This window comes from Micropterus dolomieu, linkage group LG08 (assembly GCF_021292245.1).
Source record: "Micropterus dolomieu isolate WLL.071019.BEF.003 ecotype Adirondacks linkage group LG08, ASM2129224v1, whole genome shotgun sequence".
Taxonomy (NCBI): domain Eukaryota; kingdom Metazoa; phylum Chordata; class Actinopteri; order Centrarchiformes; family Centrarchidae; genus Micropterus; species Micropterus dolomieu.
The window spans coordinates 18763032-18781969 of NC_060157.1; the positions used below are offsets into that span (position 1 = coordinate 18763032).

Genomic DNA, 18938 nt, shown 5'->3' on the forward strand with positions numbered 1-18938 from the left:
TGGAGCGCAGCCATAAAAGTGTCGGACCTCAGTTGGAGCGAGTCCTATACTGCGCTGTGATTGGCCAGCTGCGTATCCGGGCGTGGCTTAGCGAAGGGTCAATTATCTATTTGTTTATATCTGTACATATCAGAGAGACTCGAGTTTAAGACTCTGACTTTAGTCCGACTTAAGTCGCACACACAGTGACTTCAGACTCAACTTGAGACTCGAGGTGCAGGACTCGTGAACAATGTTTTTTTTTTAGGAAATGGAGGTTAACTCCCGACTGTTGTTCGTCATGAAAAGATGAATGAGTGTTTGTTTACTTGCCAAATTTGTGGTGGTCGATTAAAGTAATCATTTATGTCCTGCTGGCTGCCATCACGTTAATTATTAACACTGGCTGCAAACAGGTTACAGGGTAATTGTTGATCATGTAACGTTACAGTTTCATTTAACATTAGTTAACATTACACTGGGTTTGAGAATGTGTTGACTTAGAGTAGTTAATAAGCTGTCATTAATTGCATTGCACATTACATGTTTGTGCTCTGTAAGTGAAAAACAAGTTACAGTTACAGAATTCCTTATAACTATGCAGTGTTATAAGCAGCCCGGATTGAACGCAGCAGGTGATACAACGCTCATTACAACCATGAGTGACTTGAGATTTGACTTGGACTCTAGCTCAAAGACTTTTGAGCTTCTCTGGTACATATCAAGTCTTTTCAAAATATATTTATACACAAAATATCTCTTCAAGTACACCAACTTTAGAAATTCAGAGTAGTGTCTGTATTATTTAATGCTGTAAACACAGCATTTTGCATTTGGCTATTGAGATGCCACTTACAGTAACACGGCTTTGACTGTCCTCCAGTTCTCTTAGCTTCAGGTTTTATACACATCATTATGATATGCTGATATTGATTTATACTTTCATTAAAATCACATGGCCTTCAAAAAGCTTTACACATGTTTAAAAAATGCCCATCTAGTGCTTTAATTTTTCCGATCACATACTTGTGAAAGTGTTATAATGAAAGTGAACAGATGTCTCCAGTAATGTCTCACTTCAATCATCTCTGTAGGAAGTGAGGTGCTTATCTTTTCCGCTCTATCAGTGCTAATAATTCCTTTAACAGGCTCTGTGTCACTGCAGGCATGCAGAGCATGTTCCAATAAGGATAGAGCAAATTTAGATCATGAAGGATGGGGGATTACTATCATTTTCTATTACTTCAACCCTGCACTAAGATCATAGTCACTAATGATCAGTGAAGTATTATCACAGACTCTGCTTAATGGAACAATAAACCAAGTGGCATGTTAATTTTGATTAATTTTGAAGGTAGTAAAAAGATAGATAGATAGATAGGTAGATAGGTAGATAGCAAGCACTTGGCACACATTCATCCTTGCAGATTGTTGGAAATCTTCAAAATCTCTGTCTATTCTGAAGATACACAAAGCCGCTTCTCTCATCTGTCTTCAAACACACCACATCTGGTCGCTGCCAGCTGCAGAGGTGTCTGAAACTGGCCTGATGCCACAGAATGTGGCAGAGGTGCCACCAGGCCAACCAGCCCATGAGCCCTCACCTTGCCTCTTCTTCCAGTGCTACAAGTGCTGTCTGCAAAGCAGAGTAGGCAGTGGAAGAGAACTAAGGTAATATTTAAAAAAGGGCAAACATATCGTCAACCAGTTTCTTATTTTACACATCCAGCACATATGGAGCAGCATTAGCTTTCAGTTGGAGTTGTTTTTTTGTCCACCCGATTTGAATCCACTTTCTTTTATCTCTGTTTTGCTCTCCTCAAACTCCTGAGTGAAACATCTGAATCTTTATCTACTAAATGCTCCACTGTGTTGACCAGCTAGTAGTTAACTGTGACCATCTGCTGTTTGGTGCTGAGCAGGTAGTGTACAGAGGGTTTTGTTGGAAATTACTTTTGGCAAAAAAACCAAAAGAGATTTATTATATGGTAATAAAATCAAAAGAGATTTATTTTATGGTAATATAAATATAAACAGAAAAGGGCACCATTATTGCAAATAAATTTAGACTTCTGGGAGAAGCTGTGCTTCAGTATGACACCAAATTATGTGGTAAGGCAAACTTTTTGCTCATGTTCTTTTTACTCATATAGTGTCGAGCTGAACACCTAAACTTTTACAGGTAACACAGTAACCGATCATCCAAGATGTGTTTTCAACCTATTCTCATCAAAATGCACTGAAACATTAAGAAACTGGTGTGAGGACGACAAACCTGAGCAGTCCCCAGTTTGGAACTCATACAACAAATCTCTTGCTGCTTTTTTCTAAAAAACAAACAAACAAACACTGCTGCTAAAAACAAAATGAATCATGGGATGTCAGTGGGGTGGATGCAGGAGCACCTGAGGTAGTGGCTGACATTGTACACATGCAGGCACACACACTGGGTGTGAGGACATGTAAATGGGCCACATACGCTGCTAGTCGTAGTAAATTAGGACAACATCTGGACAGGCACGGAGAGTTCAATTGCCCACTCAGCTGTGGCTTGTACCTCGAGGGCTCGGTTAAGGAGAAGTGGCATCATGGCACAGTCCAGTGAGCTTTTAGGATCAACCCGGCCATTTTGTTAAGACTTTGCCATACACAGCCACCTTAGAAAAGTTCTTTGTCTCCAACACAAACATGGGGTCACTTTGACCCAGGATTACTGTGTTGCCATGGACAAAAGCTGGAGAGAGAGAGGGCATTTTACCCACACAAAGCTAATTTAACAGGCTGTAAAACACAGTTGATTGATTCTGATTCACACACATGTTTAACTAATCTGAATATCAATCCACATCCACATCGCAAAATTAACATCATTATCTCCCTGGTGACATTTAAATCCATTCATTAAAATCTAGATTGATGATGGAAGATGCACAAATAGGCGTTCTCCTTTTCATTGTAGTTATAGTGATTGTATTCTAGTTCAAAAGTATGTGTGACAAAAACAAAAAAGAAAGAAAAAATAGAATTGGGACCTGACATCTTAGTAGAATGAGTCAGTGTTCAGGCTGGACTATACATTTTTAGCAGATCTGGATGCCGATGTACAAAGGGTGATGCAGCACTGAGTGGACAGCCCTCAGTGCTGTTGTGTAATTTTATCATCATGCTCTGGGTCCTCGGGGTGCAAGGACGCAACAACACAACAGCACAGTCCAGAGCTAACCTGCCACTTTATGCTCCCAGTTTGTGTGCTGGCAGATTAAAATCTTCCATGTTGTCATCTTGAAAATAAAACTGAGCTTATGAATGTCACAGCGATCCATCCACACGCATCTGTGCAGATATGCGCTAATCTTTGATTAGTGATGAGGTGTGATGAGGTGTCGGGTCCTGCAGTGTGTGCTCCCTCTCCCTCTCTCTCTCACTCTCACTCAGACACACAGACACCAGATTCTCTGCCTCTGCCGCAGTGCAGGGCAGGGCCAGAATATCCAAACCCATCAATTCCCAATTCAGCCTGTTTTGCTCTCAAAAAAGGGTTAGTATAATAGGATTTAATGTGACATGATCACCGCATTCCTATTATGCCCTTTATCCTCACAATCTCATTACAATGTTACAATGTTGTTCTTTTCAGATTCACTAGCTCACAAATAATGGACTGAGGTTTAGAGATGAGTGTCCATGTATTTATTAGAAACCCAACATATTCTCTTTACTGTATATCATTATTTTACTTGTTGATAACTCTAATAAAATCCTCACTTTACAAACACATCAGCTCTATCGTCACTTTACAGGCAGCACCAGTAACTGTCCACCTGAACAGATCTTCCCTCTGTATCTTCAGTACCAGCTGGGACTAAAAACTATGTTGCAGCTCCTCCACCACCCCCACCTCTCTGTGTGACCCCTGACCCTAAACTCCCGCCTGTGGCTAAACCTACGGCTCCCCTAGTGCTCTCTCTTGACCTTGTGTTTCCCTGGCAGCGCCACCAATGAGCTCAGTCAAATGTGAGCAATTGTTTAATGTTCCCTGTGGCCACAGTGGGAAAGCACAATTTGTTCCTCTGAAACCGAATGCTGTTTTTTTAAAAAGGAATAGAGAAATCGTTGTGTTGTTTTGGGGTACATCATTATTCTTTAACCAGGGTGGGCCAGAAACGTGACACATGTCATGCAAATTGGTTGTGTTTCTTTGGTTTATTCTAATCCTTATACGCTGTTTGTGTTTGCGAGCATTGCCTGTGTTAAATGTTTACTTACTCGTGTTTGCCAAACGAGCAAATTTCCTCTTCTTGTTTAATCTTGTTTACATTAAATAGCAAGTATTTGTCGGTAGAAAATCCAAATGTGTACATTTTAGTCTTGTTCATATTATAAAAGGGATGTCATGTTGTGCATGACTTAGCATAAGGCCCCCTGTACCAATTTTTAGTGCTTTATGCATGATATATATGTTTTAATTTGAACATAAGATGACAGCAGATGAAAGGTCCAGTGCCATACATCAAATGTTTGTTTAATTTTGTAAATAATTCATTACAAATAAACAATAATAATAAATGTCCCTGTATATTTAGGTGCATGTTTGTGTCGTAGGTTGTGTTTGCAACTCTATTGTGCATGTTTTATACAGAGGATGTTCTCCATGGTGATTGCACCAAACCAAACTGTACATCCAAAACATAAACACAGTAGACAAACACACTATTCACATGCTCTGTGCCCCTCCTTTGTGATCACTGGGCAACCACACACAAAGACAGAGGCGTGCTCTGCTGTGCACAATGTAACACTATCTGAGTACGAGAGGGTGAGGAGGAGCACTGCTCTGTACCCTCAACACACACAAACACACACAGAGAAACACACACACAGTGGATTTGGCTACGGGCCACATCCTGCGTGTGTCTGCACAAGCCAAATTAACATGGAAACATCAAGTACAGCGGCCATAAGCGCCGTCCCCTCAGCTGCACCAGTGGAGAAATGAGCAGGGCCCAATGCTTTGTCCTTCATGCTGATTAAAATTCTAGATTAGGTCAGCTGCAGCCGACTGAGAGCACAGCAGTGATAATTACTCCATAATTACACCTAAATACACATTGTGTCTCTGCCATGTTTCACCACCATCATTTTACTTTTTTTTTACTCAGTGGTCAGGTGCAAAAGCACTGCTTCAATTGCACACATCAAAGTGCGGAACCCATTTCTGGCAGCCTAAATTGATGAATGCTCCATAACGCACATCAACCATCAAAAGGACCAGTGTATTCCTCCAAACAGAGCACCTCTCCCTCAGTGATCAGCGTGCATGCATGTGTGCAACTGTTATCCCTGAGGTCCCTGCAGCTATGAGAGAAGTCTTAGTAGTGGGGGGAAGGATGGGAGACACACAAAAGGAAGGCCGAGGCTACTGCAGGAAGCACTCTATTCATTTTTTTTCTCTGCCACTCCTCTTTAGGGAACCATGGCTACAGGCGGGAGCATGTGCCTTTAGTGGTTTGAGAGTGAGGTGTGCGTAAGGCTTAGTCCGGGTGCACGCAGGACCAGAGAGCCCTCCTACTGAGCAATAAGTCTCCTGTTCACGCCCGGGGGGGTTGGGAGCAAAGAAATAAGGAGATGGGGAGTGAGCAAAGGCCGGGAAGAGGGCAGAATTTCCTATCTTGAATAGCTTGATAGATTTTAAGTCAGAACCTCATCTCAATTTTACTTCAAAATGAAGTGGACTGTGAAGATAGAAAGGCTATATGTTTGACATGCTGCAACAGATATGGACACTGGAGTGTTAAGGGGGGCTGGATCTAAGAGAGACGCTGAGCTGAGCAATGACATTGATCCTTAGTGACAGGGGAGCTGTAAAAGCACTGAGAATACACACACTGGAGGGATGTTCTTGCATGTACATACTCAAAGGGGGAACTGAAGCATAGAGCCAATGCGGATTACATAAGCACTGCATTGGGAAGAGGTCTTTGCTGGCAGGAAAAATCCACAGAAAACTGAAACGAGCCAAGTTGCACCAAAGATGTGAGGATCAAACAGAGAACTTATGAGGAAACACAACAGAGGCTTATATGGCCTTCCTGACAAGGCAAGCAAGGCTTTGTTATCAGTGTAATTACTTAACTGGCATTTGATGTGCTGATCTGCAACAATGCCAGTGCAGGGATATGTTGTCATGACAACAGGTAGCACATCTGTGATAAAAGCATGTTTCCTACGTTTTTTTATAGACGAATAAAGGGAGCAGACGTACATTGCATGGGTTTTTGAAGGAGACAGTAGAGCTGGTGCAGGTGCTTTTTTTTTTTTAAAGAAAATGTCAGTCCAGTTTTACCAAACTAACTGCAGTGGGCATCTTCTTGTCTTACTGTATGACAGAGGTGTCAAAAGCCTGCAGATTTACAGGATGGACCTCAGTCACACCAGTATTTTTGGCAGCACATGCAGGACAGATACTGGAGCAACACCATGATACATGTGAGACAGTTGATGAACTCGGTAAAAATGAATCCTGCATACCAAAGTCTGGGTGGCTATGGCTCTAAGCTCACTGCCAACCTGGACATCCATGCAGCCTCCACTCAAGGGAGAGGAACACAATTAGAAGACATTCATCTTTATGCTGGTGTTTAGAAGGTCATGACATTTCTAACTATCTAACCGTCTTTGGAACTGTCACACCTGCGCCAGCATCTGCCACCATTCACTTGCCCGTCTTTTATTTATCGTAAAATTATGCAACTGAAAAATTCAGCAATGTGTTACACAACAATGAAACTTCGCTATGACCTCCTGCAGATTTACTGGTCAGAGAGACCAGCCGACTGCAAAGTGCAACAGCAGTGGTGCGCGGTTTCATGATATAAATCGGACACCAAATGTTTTTATTCTGCATTCTTTATTTAACTCATGGATTACCTGTTGTCACTTTTCAACTTGTGTCCATGCATAAAAGATTTTGAAATAACCTCTTTGGGACTGTGAGATGTCTTCGCTACATGTTTCAGCTCATTGAATCCAGTTGTGAATCTATGGCACTAAAGATTAAAATTGAACTGCATAAGATGTATTGTTCTTAAAGAGAGAGGTTGAAAAGAGAAAAATATTTTAGAGATTAAGGACAGTGCTGATCCTGTTTGATGTGCCTATCTTTCCATTACTTTCTCTCTCCTCATTACACAACTATACAAGCCCTGATGGCCTTCATAAATAAAGCCAGGTTCTCTGTTTGGGTGTGCACCTTTACCTTTAAAAAGGTGGAAAACAAAGTACTTTGAGATAAATTAGATGGACTAATCAATGCATGGTCTAGATACTGGAATGCAGTCTGTTACTATGCAACACATCAGCTCCAAAGATATTCCCGTTGAGGATTTTCATCCGCCCTCTGTCTGTGTCCTCCCTCCCAAAGCTGTTTCTTCTTTTTCCTCTGTTTCTTCTTCCTCTTCCCTTTGACTCGCATACTCTAGGCTTTTGATTCACAGCTGCTTGGGGGGGCGTCTTTGATAAGTAAATATGCATTTTTTCCCAGTTGCTATCCTTCCTGCCTTGATGCTGACTGTGGAAGGCTTAGAGGCCCCTTTGTGACAGGAATCAGTATGCTACACTGATAATATTTAAATGTCCACTCTCTCCCTAGTCTTCATCTTCCTCTAATTATGAAGATGACTTTTGATGTTTTAAAGAGCTCTTGTGTCGAGACCAAATATTCATAGATCTACAATGTGTTTAACTAATGTGTTACATCATATTACTGTACAATATCCTCTTACTTCATAATTGTTTTGTTATATTTGGTTTAAAAAAACAATATTTTCAATCTTCAAATTATGAAATTAAGCATTAATTATTTTTGCTGTTGATATAGATATATACAGTATGTATTTCCCCAACGATAAGCTTTAAGCTTCTCTCAAGATTCCCTTATCATTTTGGATTTGTGAGAGGTAGGCCATAATCGCTGGTAATTTCAGAAATTTTACAGTCTGTTGCTACACGAGGTAGCATAACCTGACCAATCTTTTTTTCTGAAAAAGGGATACAGTTGGGCTATGAATATGAAACTGTATCTTATGAGTCACATTGGCTTATGTTTCAAGAACACACTGTAGCAGGAATGGTTACTCACACAACATTCTTGCTATAATTATCTGAAATGATTAAGCTTTCTGTTTACTCTCATAATTCAAAGCCCAAACTGCTGAGTGAGTTGTTTGTTGCCACAAGGTGCAGCTGTTCCATTTGCTAATTGTAAGAACTCCTGCTTAGCCCTCTGGTAGTGTGGCGTCTCAACACATCACACTGCAACAAACCACAGGTGAGGCAAGGTGCCCGGCTTCATAACCGCAAGAATTCTCCCTCCTTCACACACTTAACCTTGAGACATGTAAAAACCACTGGTCAGAGACTGGTATTCCTTGTCTGATAGTTCTGCACTTTGCACAGCAATATACAATCTACAATTGTGCTAGCATTTTTCTTGAGCTTGTCTGTATTTATATTTACACAGTATATTCAATGTGAATCCTTAAAAGCTCATACCTGAGCTCAATTGTTTATATAATAATGATGCTTTTTCTGTGAAGTGTGCAATTTGGCAATTCTTTTGAAAACAAGTGGTTGAAACCAATTCAAGGTATCATGGTTCATTTATTTGTCATTTTACAACACAGGGTTGCACAATGAAATGTTTTAGCCTCTTCATGCTAGACACACATACAACATACAGTATACACAAAAATATCAAAATACAATAAAATTAAAAAGAAATGGTGTGAATTTATTATTTGTAATTCTGACTTTCCAGTCACTTGAACTTGTGTAATGCCAAACTGAGATCTTTTCTATCTCAATGGAGAGAAAAAGGGCTAATTTCCACTTGAACAGTACAATATAACTGGTGCCTCCAAAGTTTCAGTGGGGCTCACATACAGTAGAGGTGACACTGGATACAACCTTCCAATGTAAAGTTTGTAACCAGGCCACATTAAAACTCTCGGAAATTCACAATATATCATTTTTTTGGTAACAAACTAATATAAAGAAACTTCCACGAATGTGAAAGAGGCTCCAGACAGCTGTTGCAGTTGTTCAGAAGAATGACAAACCTTAGCAGAGATTATCATTTTTGAAATGATAGAAAGGTCATGCCAGTTGCCATGACAGCCACTGCTAATTGCTCTTACATGAGGCAGTCTGAGTGTGGATGCCCAAGGCTTAGGATGCAGACATGAAGGACAACAAAGGAGTTTGGCATCCCTCAGTGGACTACACTGTATTTGCAGGGGGGTTTTGTTCAGTTTTTGTTGAATATTTTCATGTTGCTGCACAGCCTGTTATTGTAGTTTCACATGGAGGAGATTATGAGGTTCGGTATTCTGTGTGAAATGGACAAGCTGAACTGATAAACAACGGATAACAACACTGTTCCTGATTTAAGTTTGGAGAGGTAATTACTGGACATTGCTTTAATCTCTCTCACAGAGAACAGATGATGGAGCTGCTATACTTATATCGAGGAGAAGCTCGACTGTCGTTAATGAAGAACAGCTTGAGCAGAGCGTTCAATCTGTGATGCTGACAACCCAGCCAAAGACCCCAATAAATGCCAGCTCTGCTGTTGTGTCCTGTCGGCAAAGCAAGTCAGTAAATCTGTCAGCATTACTAAGAAAAGCAGAGGGTCTGTTCTGCTAAATCAGGCAGACAAAAAGCCATGCAGCCCCGGCTATGAATCAGAGAACAGAATGTGAGAAACCGCCTCAACAAGCACACACACACACATGTTCAAGTATTCACTAGTGCATATCCGTACATACTGTATGCACAGATGCAGTCAAGGGCACACAGACAAAAGCCACAGAAGCACAAGCACCCACACACCCACCTTCACTTTACTGTTCTTAAGCTAACAGCCTTAGGCACAGTGAATGAGCATGTCAGCGATGTGGGCTGACATTCTGTCACACAAAGATTGTGTGTGGAGACAGATGCTTCCTCAGCCTCCTCCTGTCCGTTTACCTAACATAGAAACACGGCCTGAAACATATCCTTGCGTGCCCTTTATGATTTGGATACAGAGATTTATTTTTAATTCAGGGAAGCCAGATAGTCTTTATCTCTGTCAACTTTGGCATTAAAAGAGGAAACTGGGGTGAAGATATCCAAAAACATAGCTTCAAAGGTATGCAAAAGTAGGCTACGTCTGGTGGAGTTGCTCCTCATTACAATGTAGGGAGATGAAGAGTAGCGTGCCCTGCACCCAAAAAGACAGGTATGTCTGTGATTGGTTGACTTTAGCACCAGAGTGTGAGAGGATGAGGAGGCAGGCAGACAGGCAGGCGGGCGCTGTGCCAGGGTTCTCCCCACAGCCAGAGACACTCTAATTAAGGAGCACAGTGGGAAGAGGGGGCAGGAACAACAGCTCTGCATTGTCACACAACGATTTTCTTATCATCTCTAGTACAGGAAACACTGCACATCTTTCGCGTGATGGGTATACACTGTCCGCATGTTTCCTGGGAGCCCCTGCTGAGCGGCCGTCTAGTCACACCCAGAAAGTCTTGGTGCTATTTTCAGTGCCGGACAGGAGAAAAACAGTGTAGAGCCACTTTTGATGGAAATGAATGAAGCTACAGATGTATCCGTCTTAATCCATACACTGAGCGCTTATTTTCACTCCATCAATCATCAATCCATTTTATCGGGGAGGCTTGTCACTGCCCATTTACATTGATGCCTGTTTAATCCGCCCACAATATTGCTCTGCATAATCATTAATACATATTTATGTCTCTGGTTATATTTTTGCAATTCCTTGCCGCTATTCCCAGATGTCCAGATGGGCAATGACAGGGAAGGGAAATACCTGCAGACAGGTGCAAAGAGTCATTCAGTTTTAATTTAAATTCGGGGCCCAAGGCCCTACTTTATAGCGGGCAAACAAGATAGGAAGAGTCCATCCCAATTCTTTCCCTAGTTTAATCAAGAATATAAACTGCATTTAAATAATAATGCCTGAAGAATTACAGGTCAGATGGGAGGATGTCTTCTTATGGAAACAATCTTCAGCCTGTCACATAGAATATTTTATTTTCAAATATAGGTTAGATTCACTGAAATGAACGTTTGTTGCATTTCCTCTCTGTATTTTAGGTATGTTCAGTGCTCCATTTAATTTTTTTTCCCCTCCACAATCTGCTTCTCTACTTATAAAGACAAGTTTCCATTCTGTCACTGTAAGTCACTCTTCTGTTAAAAGGTGTAAAACACAGTAATAAATCACAACAAAATATGCAAATATGTAATGAATGTTCATGACGTTGTATGAGGTGATGCTTTATGTGCTTTTCTATTTACACATTGCAGCAGACAGGAAAATAATAACAGAGTGATAACAGAGAATCGATAAAGGGACAAGAGAGGAAAAGAGGAGACATGGATGGATTGAATTATGGGGGGAAAAGCGAGACGAGGGTGGTGGTGGTGGTGGTACATTTTGACCAGATGGGTCCTGGTCTGCTTTGTGAGAGCAGCAGATGCCCTGAGATCCTAGGCCACAGAAATGCCCCCAGCCGCTAAACACCAGAACACTAAAGAGGCCAAGCCCAGTAACTCCGCCTTGTCACATGAGCACTCTTTCTGATATGGTAGGAGGTGGTTAAACTCTGTAATGCTGCCCCTGAGAAGAAGATCAGCTGGATATCATTCATATTCAGTTGTAATTTAAATGTCTGCTGGTCAAAGAGCAGAGTGAAAAGCATCAACAGATGCATGAGATCAAGAAAATACAATGCTTCTCTGCTCTATTTTCAGGTTTGTTGTGCCAGAGATGACAAGGACACTTGTTACACATTTAACATATGAGAACAGACATGGTGACAAACCTGCAAATTACCTCAATTAAAAAAGAAGTGCAGATGAGCTTTGAATTCTTTTGCCTTTATTAACCTTCATATTGAGTAAGGATCTGCCTGTGCATTGCAACTAACACAGCTCATCTTTAACAGCATTTGCACTGCCATAAGAAATCCAGAGATGATCAGTTCAATGTGGTCAAACACAAGGTGATAACTGTTCTCTCCGATGTGCATGCTGCTGCTAAACTGCCCCGAGCACCATAGAAACACATGACTCATCACCTATGGCAGATGCTCTGCTCATCTCACTGACTTTGGGCGATGAGGTTTGGGAGGTGCCGCAGGACTGTGGGTTTGTGGCGATAATGCAGCTGCATACCAAGCAGACGCCATCACATAAGTTTTCTTTGAGGGGAGCATCACCCTCTGGTGGACCAGACTGGTAAATGGCAGGAGTGAAATATATCTATGGTGTTTTTGGACTAAAAGAGCTTGATAGATACAGGACTGGACTGGTGAAGACTGATCACCCCCAACACTCCTTTTGTTTGACACTTCTTTCAATACAGTGCGTTCACTGATGTCATATAAAGGCACAACATGCTATAGGATAAGACTTTTATATTTTGGTTGTTATCAATGTATCCCATGAAAGGACCAGTTCCCCAATCTATGTTACTTGGTTATATATATATATACACACACATACATATATACTTGCTCCCATTCACTCAAAGATCTAACACTTTCTCTATGTACACAAAAGTCCTATTTCTGTTAAATATTGTTCACAAATCTGTCAAAATCTGTTAGTGAGCACTTCTCCTTTGCCGAGATAATCTATTCACCTCACAGGTGTGGCATATCAAGATGCTGATCACACAGCATGGGTATTGCACAGTTGTGCCTTAGGCTGGCCACAATGAAAGGCCACTCAGAAATGTTTAGTTCCATCACACAGCACAATGCCACAGCTGTTGCAAGTTTTGAGGAAGCATGCAATTGGCATGCTGACTGCAGGAATGTCCACCAGAGCAGTTGCCTGTGAATTGAATGTTCATTTCTCTACCGTAAGCCATCTCCAAAGGTGTTTCAGAGAATTTGACAGTACATCCAACCGGCCCCACAACCGCAGACCACATGTAACCAGCCAGGACCTCCTCATCCAGCATCTTCAACTCCAAGATCGTCTGAGACCAGCCACCCGGACAGCCGCTACAACAATCAGTTTACATAACCAAAGAATTTCTGCACAAACTGTCAGGAACCGTCTCAGGGAAGCTCATCTACATGCTCATCGTCGTCATCGTGGTCTCGATCTGACTTCGCACAGCCATTGAAGAGGAGTGGACCAACATTCCACAGGCCACAATCAACTACCTGATCAACTCTATGCGAAGGGGATGTGTTGCACTGTGTGAGGCAAATGGTGGTCACACCAGATGCTGACTGGTTTCCGGACCCCCCGGACCCACCCAATATAGTGAAACTGTGCATTTTTGAGTGGCCTTTTATTGTGGCCAGCCTAAGGCACACCTATGCAAAGAAAGTATTACATCTTTGAGTTCAGCTCATGATGAATGGGGGCAAAAACAAAAGTGTTGCGTTTATGATTTTGTTCAGTGTATATATATATATATATATATATATATATACACAACTTTTTTAATGTATTTTAATTTAATTTTTGTAATGGCTAAAACAGTGGGGCGCTGTAGTTTTTTAACAAACATAACTCAAACAAGTAAATTGTGCATTTGTTTGGTACTATTTACAGCCACGGATTTGGTACATTAGTGAATATTAAGAGCAGGAGGACTTTAAACAGACTACATTGTCCATGTTCAATGTAATGAAGGAACATGTCACCTTTATGTGTTTTTATTAGCTTTTGTACTCCAATGGTAGTCTGTGGCAGAGAGGAATAAGCTACATGTGTGGCTACACAGGCAACACTTGCTAGTAGGAGCAATTCATTGTTGGTTTTAGTCTTTTCATTGGATTTGTTGACATTAAGCAAAATATAGAATACCATCAGACTTGACAATACCACATACATTATCGTCTCTCATTTCCGACGTTAACCATATTGTCATAGGCGTGCAAAGGTTTCCTACATGGACCTCTCTGGTTGAATGTGTGAATTAATCATACTGAGCAAAGTCAAAGCAGTCACCCAGTGTCAGCTATAGCAAAGTAGGCTTACTCCATTACCGTGTAAGCTTGAAATATACAACAGTAATGATATGTTGGTTCACCCATTCCACTTATGTTCAGAAATGTGCTAAAGCTAAAGCCAATGTTTCAAGATTGTTGTGGACATCATCATTGGGACATATCGACACTATCCATGTATCAGTCTATACAGAAAACAGGTAGCAGTCACTCCTTGTTAGATAGTCTATGTTGTTTATGCTGTCCAGCCTTTTTTTATTCTTCTCATCTTAGCCCTCAGGATCAGTTTGCTTGTTTTGGCTGCATCCTTGTTGCTGACTGTGAGCCAGACCAAGTAAAGACCTGTTCTGCCTCCTATGGTTCTCTGCACCAGACCTGTGATCCAGTTTTAACAAAAGATGATACATGGCATTTTTACATTATTAAAATTGTATAACGTCTTTACTACCTTTTAGTACCTACAGTACTATAATCATTGTGTATATTATATACTGTACAGAGTTTAAAATATTATTTTGCATAGTTAGTTGACAGACAATCTTCATGTCTCAATATAATTATTCAATTTATCCACTCGATAGAGGAAAAAAGTCAGTGGTGAAGATGCCTGCTTGATGATGCAAAATGTGCAAATATGTAACAATACACAGTATTAAATATATTAGAAGGACGTCCTCTGATTGTCTTCACGCATCAGTCATCCTCTGTCACTCCATTACGACGAAGCTCCTCTTGAACCCTGAACAAATATTCTGGATCTGGATATCCAAAACTGGAATGGAGAAAGTATAAAGTACACATCTGCAGTGTGGGTCTAGGGATGGCAGACATGTCAGACATTCAATGACTCTACACTCAACAAATTTCAATGAAATGATCATTCCACAGCAATAATGTGCATACCATTGTGGTCCACCTTGTATGTTGGTCTTGTGATGGATGTCGTTCCAGGTGATGACATTGTTGAGGCCTGTGGTGACAGATCGTCCGATGGTGAAGGTGAGTCTCCTGTCGAAGGCCTTCCTCAGCAGCTTCAGGACTTTCTCACCCTCCTCGCAGGCTGGCAGGAATGCAACACGAGAGGTGCTGCTGTACCTCACTCCGGGGTTTGGGTGCTCAGGCTGTAATATGGTAAACAACAGCATATATTACTAATGAACATACACTGATCAACAATTTTGGCCCTCTTATAATGCCGCTTAAATCCAGATGACAATCCTGCCTTTAGGAAGAGTGGGGATAGAGGTTTTCATGACCAAGACATTGATGCATTTTGTAATATATCTTTGTTATAGATTAGGAGGAAAAGCTCATTCTCAAATCTCCCTATAAACAACTAAACAAGGGATGGATCTACATTCACATATGGTAAGAAAAAGGCTGACTTCTACTGCCACAGAGAGGTAGTCCTTGGCATGGTAACTAACCTTGATGTTGCATCTGAAATACTCCTGAGGCCCAGAAAACATTCCCTGATACAACAGACACTTCAGAAACTTTAAGATGCCTTCAGTGTTGCACAACATCCAAAAATATAACCCCACTCTCTCTCCTACACATAAATCTCCTCCATTTATATCTTGACCTGTAGACAAATTTGAACACTGGGATGAAAATCAATGCTTAATTTTTACCGTTTGCTTTGGTCTATTGCTCCCATCTGACTCCCTATAAACACATATATGGCATGATGCATGTGCTCTCTTTCTGTCACACAGAGACACATACTGTCCATTGCACATTTGCTGTCACAGTTACGATGCTTGCTGGTTTTTTGTACATAAAAATATGCTCTAAAATGGGTTGGAAACAGAACTTCTGCCACATATTGAAGGTGTTCAAAGTAGACCTAAAAGATTACGTGATTCATCAATTTGTTGATTGACAGAAAATAATCAGCACATATTTTGCTAATCAATCAATACGGTAATTTTTCAATAATAAAAAACAAGCTTTGCTCATGTCAGGATTTGATGCTTTTTCTCTGTTTCATATAAATGGACAAAACAAGACATTTAAAGACGTCACATTGAGCTCGGGGGAAACTGTGATGTGTGTTTTTTAATTTTTTGGAATTTCATAGACTGATTAATTATTAATTCAACTCAAGATAATAATAGTTGCACCCCTGTTTTGAGACGTTAGCAAGTCTCTTTGTCTCTGAGTCATCTTAAATATTATGTTACAAAAAAAGTGTCAGTCATTGATATATTTGTCAGTATAAGGAAGCTATGAATTAACCTACTCTACAACACATTATGAATAAGAAATAAGAATTTGAATTTGCATAGCCTTATTGTGGGTGTAAATAAAAAGAAAATCCATCAGCTCAATCTATTATAAAATAACTCCAAATGTAGCTGTCACAGAATAGTCAGTATATTCCTATAATACTATCATCAGACTTATCCTTCAAATAAAACATGCTTCCTATGACAATACCACATACACGATCTTCTCTCATTTCCCTAGGAAACTTATCCACAGAAGTTAACCACATTATCATTTCCTACATGGACCTGCCTGGTTGAATGTGTGAATTCATCATACTGAGCTAAGTCAAAGCAGTCACCCAGTGTCAGCTATAGCAAAGTAGGCTTACTGTGGCAACCTTGACACATACAACAGTAATGATATGTTGGTTCATCCATTCCACTTCTATTCAGAAATGTCCTACAGCTAAAGCCAACGTTTCAAAATTGTTGTGGACATCATCAGGACATTGAGGAGGACAATACTTTCCATGTATCTGTCTATACAGAACACAGCAGAAAATCCACCAACCCCATCTATCACGAAAAACTTTAAATATAGCTGTCACAGAATTGTCAGTATCCTCCTTTAACACAAGGCGAGCTCTGGCCTAATAAGCATGACATAAAGCGCACATCTTGTCCTCCCCCACCCCTGCACAGTGTCTATGGTAACAGGACGCACCTCTTCTCTAATTGGATTCCCAGCATGCTTAAATGACGGTTTGAAACCTTCTTACATACAGTATATGTTTGAAACCTAAATATTTTCACAGTGGTTGTTGCATTACAACAACGGACTGAACCGTTGAACTGTCTGGATGACGCCGAACTGAAGTGGTGGCCATTTTATTAAACCTATTCCATATGCTTTAATACGTCCATGCAGGGTTGTCAGCAAACGGCAGCGCCCTCTATTGGACAACAGCCGATAGATGTAGTCAAAGTACACACCAACAAGCTCTGTTGACTTGTAGCCTTAATAACAGCCAGCCTCACCCCTTGTATCCCCGCTGGGAATGTGTACTGTATCACAATAGACCCGCAGTGCTCAAAGCCTGGCAGCCGCTGCCAGCTCCGCGTCACCGTCATCGTGCCCTCCGGCTGGTTCCCCGTGTGTTGTCCGTGGTAGGTGTTGCATATCGGACAAGCCGGCTTAAACTTGAAAACCGAGTCGATACACTCAGAGCAAAAAGAGTGCAAGCACTTTAATGTCTTCTTCTCCTGAATTTTGTCCAAGCAAATAGCGCAGTCTTCCGTACTTTTACGGAAGTCACCGGAGTGACTGTTTGGTGTGTTTTCCATTATTTTCCGGTATGTGACGAGAATTAGGTTATGTATGTTCCTATTCCGTATATGGTTGCAAATGGGTTGGATGTGTCCGGAGATATGTGACGTCAGAATAAGAAAAGTGACAATTAATTTCCACTGGGTGATGGACGTCCATGTGCAAGGAAGTGGTGCAAACACCCTCCTCTGATTGGTTTGAATTTTAAACTGACGAGTACGTACTGACGAGAAAATGTGGCATTAAAATCTGTAAAGAGGCATGAGCACATTTCATGAACAAAACAAAAGGGTTGAACACAGTGTTAGAATATAAGGGCTTTTACTAATCACCTCTGAGGTAACCTACTTCAGTAGTCTATTTAACTGGATGCTGCTTGCTGCAACTCCATTCACATTAAAGGAATGGAAGTTATGCACTTCACAAACTTTTTTCCACTACTTTTGTGACAGCTAGTTTGTACTTTCTTTGCTAGTATTTTCTAAAGATCCTAAAAACTGTAATAAGCATATAAAACGCAGACATTGTTATATAGTAAAGTAAGTCCACCCATATATAAAATAGGTAGAATTAGCTTTACTTCAGCCAGCTACATTAAAATGCTGCTTGCATCAGTAATAGTAATCCAATAATATAATTTATAATAAAAACACTAACAGAGGTGATTTTGCCTGCATGGTGAGTGACCATATACTTTACTAAATACATTTTGCTTATATTACTTACATACGTTTACTTTTTTTTACAATTTTGAATGGCAGACTTTGTAGTTAAGTATTTTTTAGTGTGGTAGTGTTGCGAGTTGAAATCTGCCTTCAGTCCCCCATTGACTGGCAGTAATCACAGACCACCACTTTTAAGTTAACCTAATATTTGCAATTTGTGTTTGATTAGAGAAAATCTATAACTCAAACTCTTTGATTATAAGAATGTGCAATAGGCTACTATATGTGTATATATGTGTGTGAAATATGTGTATATATATGTAAAACAGGTGAACAATGATATAATGGTGGTGTAATAATAATAATGGTGAATAATTCATTAGAATTTTAGTGCTTGCTTTGATCGTTTCTGATAATTAGTCAATAACTTACTGCCTGAAGCTGTGAGCAAGGGAAAAACAATCTGCTGCCTTTGTAAAACATATAACTAGTTTAGTGTTTGAAAGGGCAAACAAGGTTACCTTACCAATTATTCATCTTTAATTCAGTGATGCTTCTCTGGAATACGCATCTTAGCCACCGTGACACCTCATACCAAACAGGTCTTTACAGCGAAACACTGGAAAGTTGATCCATTAAGATTCATGACTATGCTTATTATATTACCCACTTGTAATTGAGTTATTGTACAAAATGAGGTCAAATTAAGTGTACA

At 40.5% G+C, this 18938-nt stretch overlaps 1 protein-coding gene across 1 annotated transcript; it reads right to left on the reverse strand.

Annotated features, from left to right (window-relative positions):
* Positions 1–13708: 13708 nt before the first annotated feature.
* Positions 13709–17617, reverse strand: LOC123975219 (probable E3 ubiquitin-protein ligase DTX3). The gene is made up of 3 exons (XM_046056491.1): positions 17270–17617; positions 14922–15139; positions 13709–14790 (listed from the first exon to the last, which is right to left on the reverse strand). The coding sequence occupies exons 1-3, from the start codon at positions 17573–17575 to the stop codon at positions 14712–14714; spliced, it is 603 nt and encodes a 200-aa protein (XP_045912447.1). The 5' UTR covers positions 17576–17617; the 3' UTR covers positions 13709–14711.
* Positions 17618–18938: the final 1321 nt, after the last annotated feature.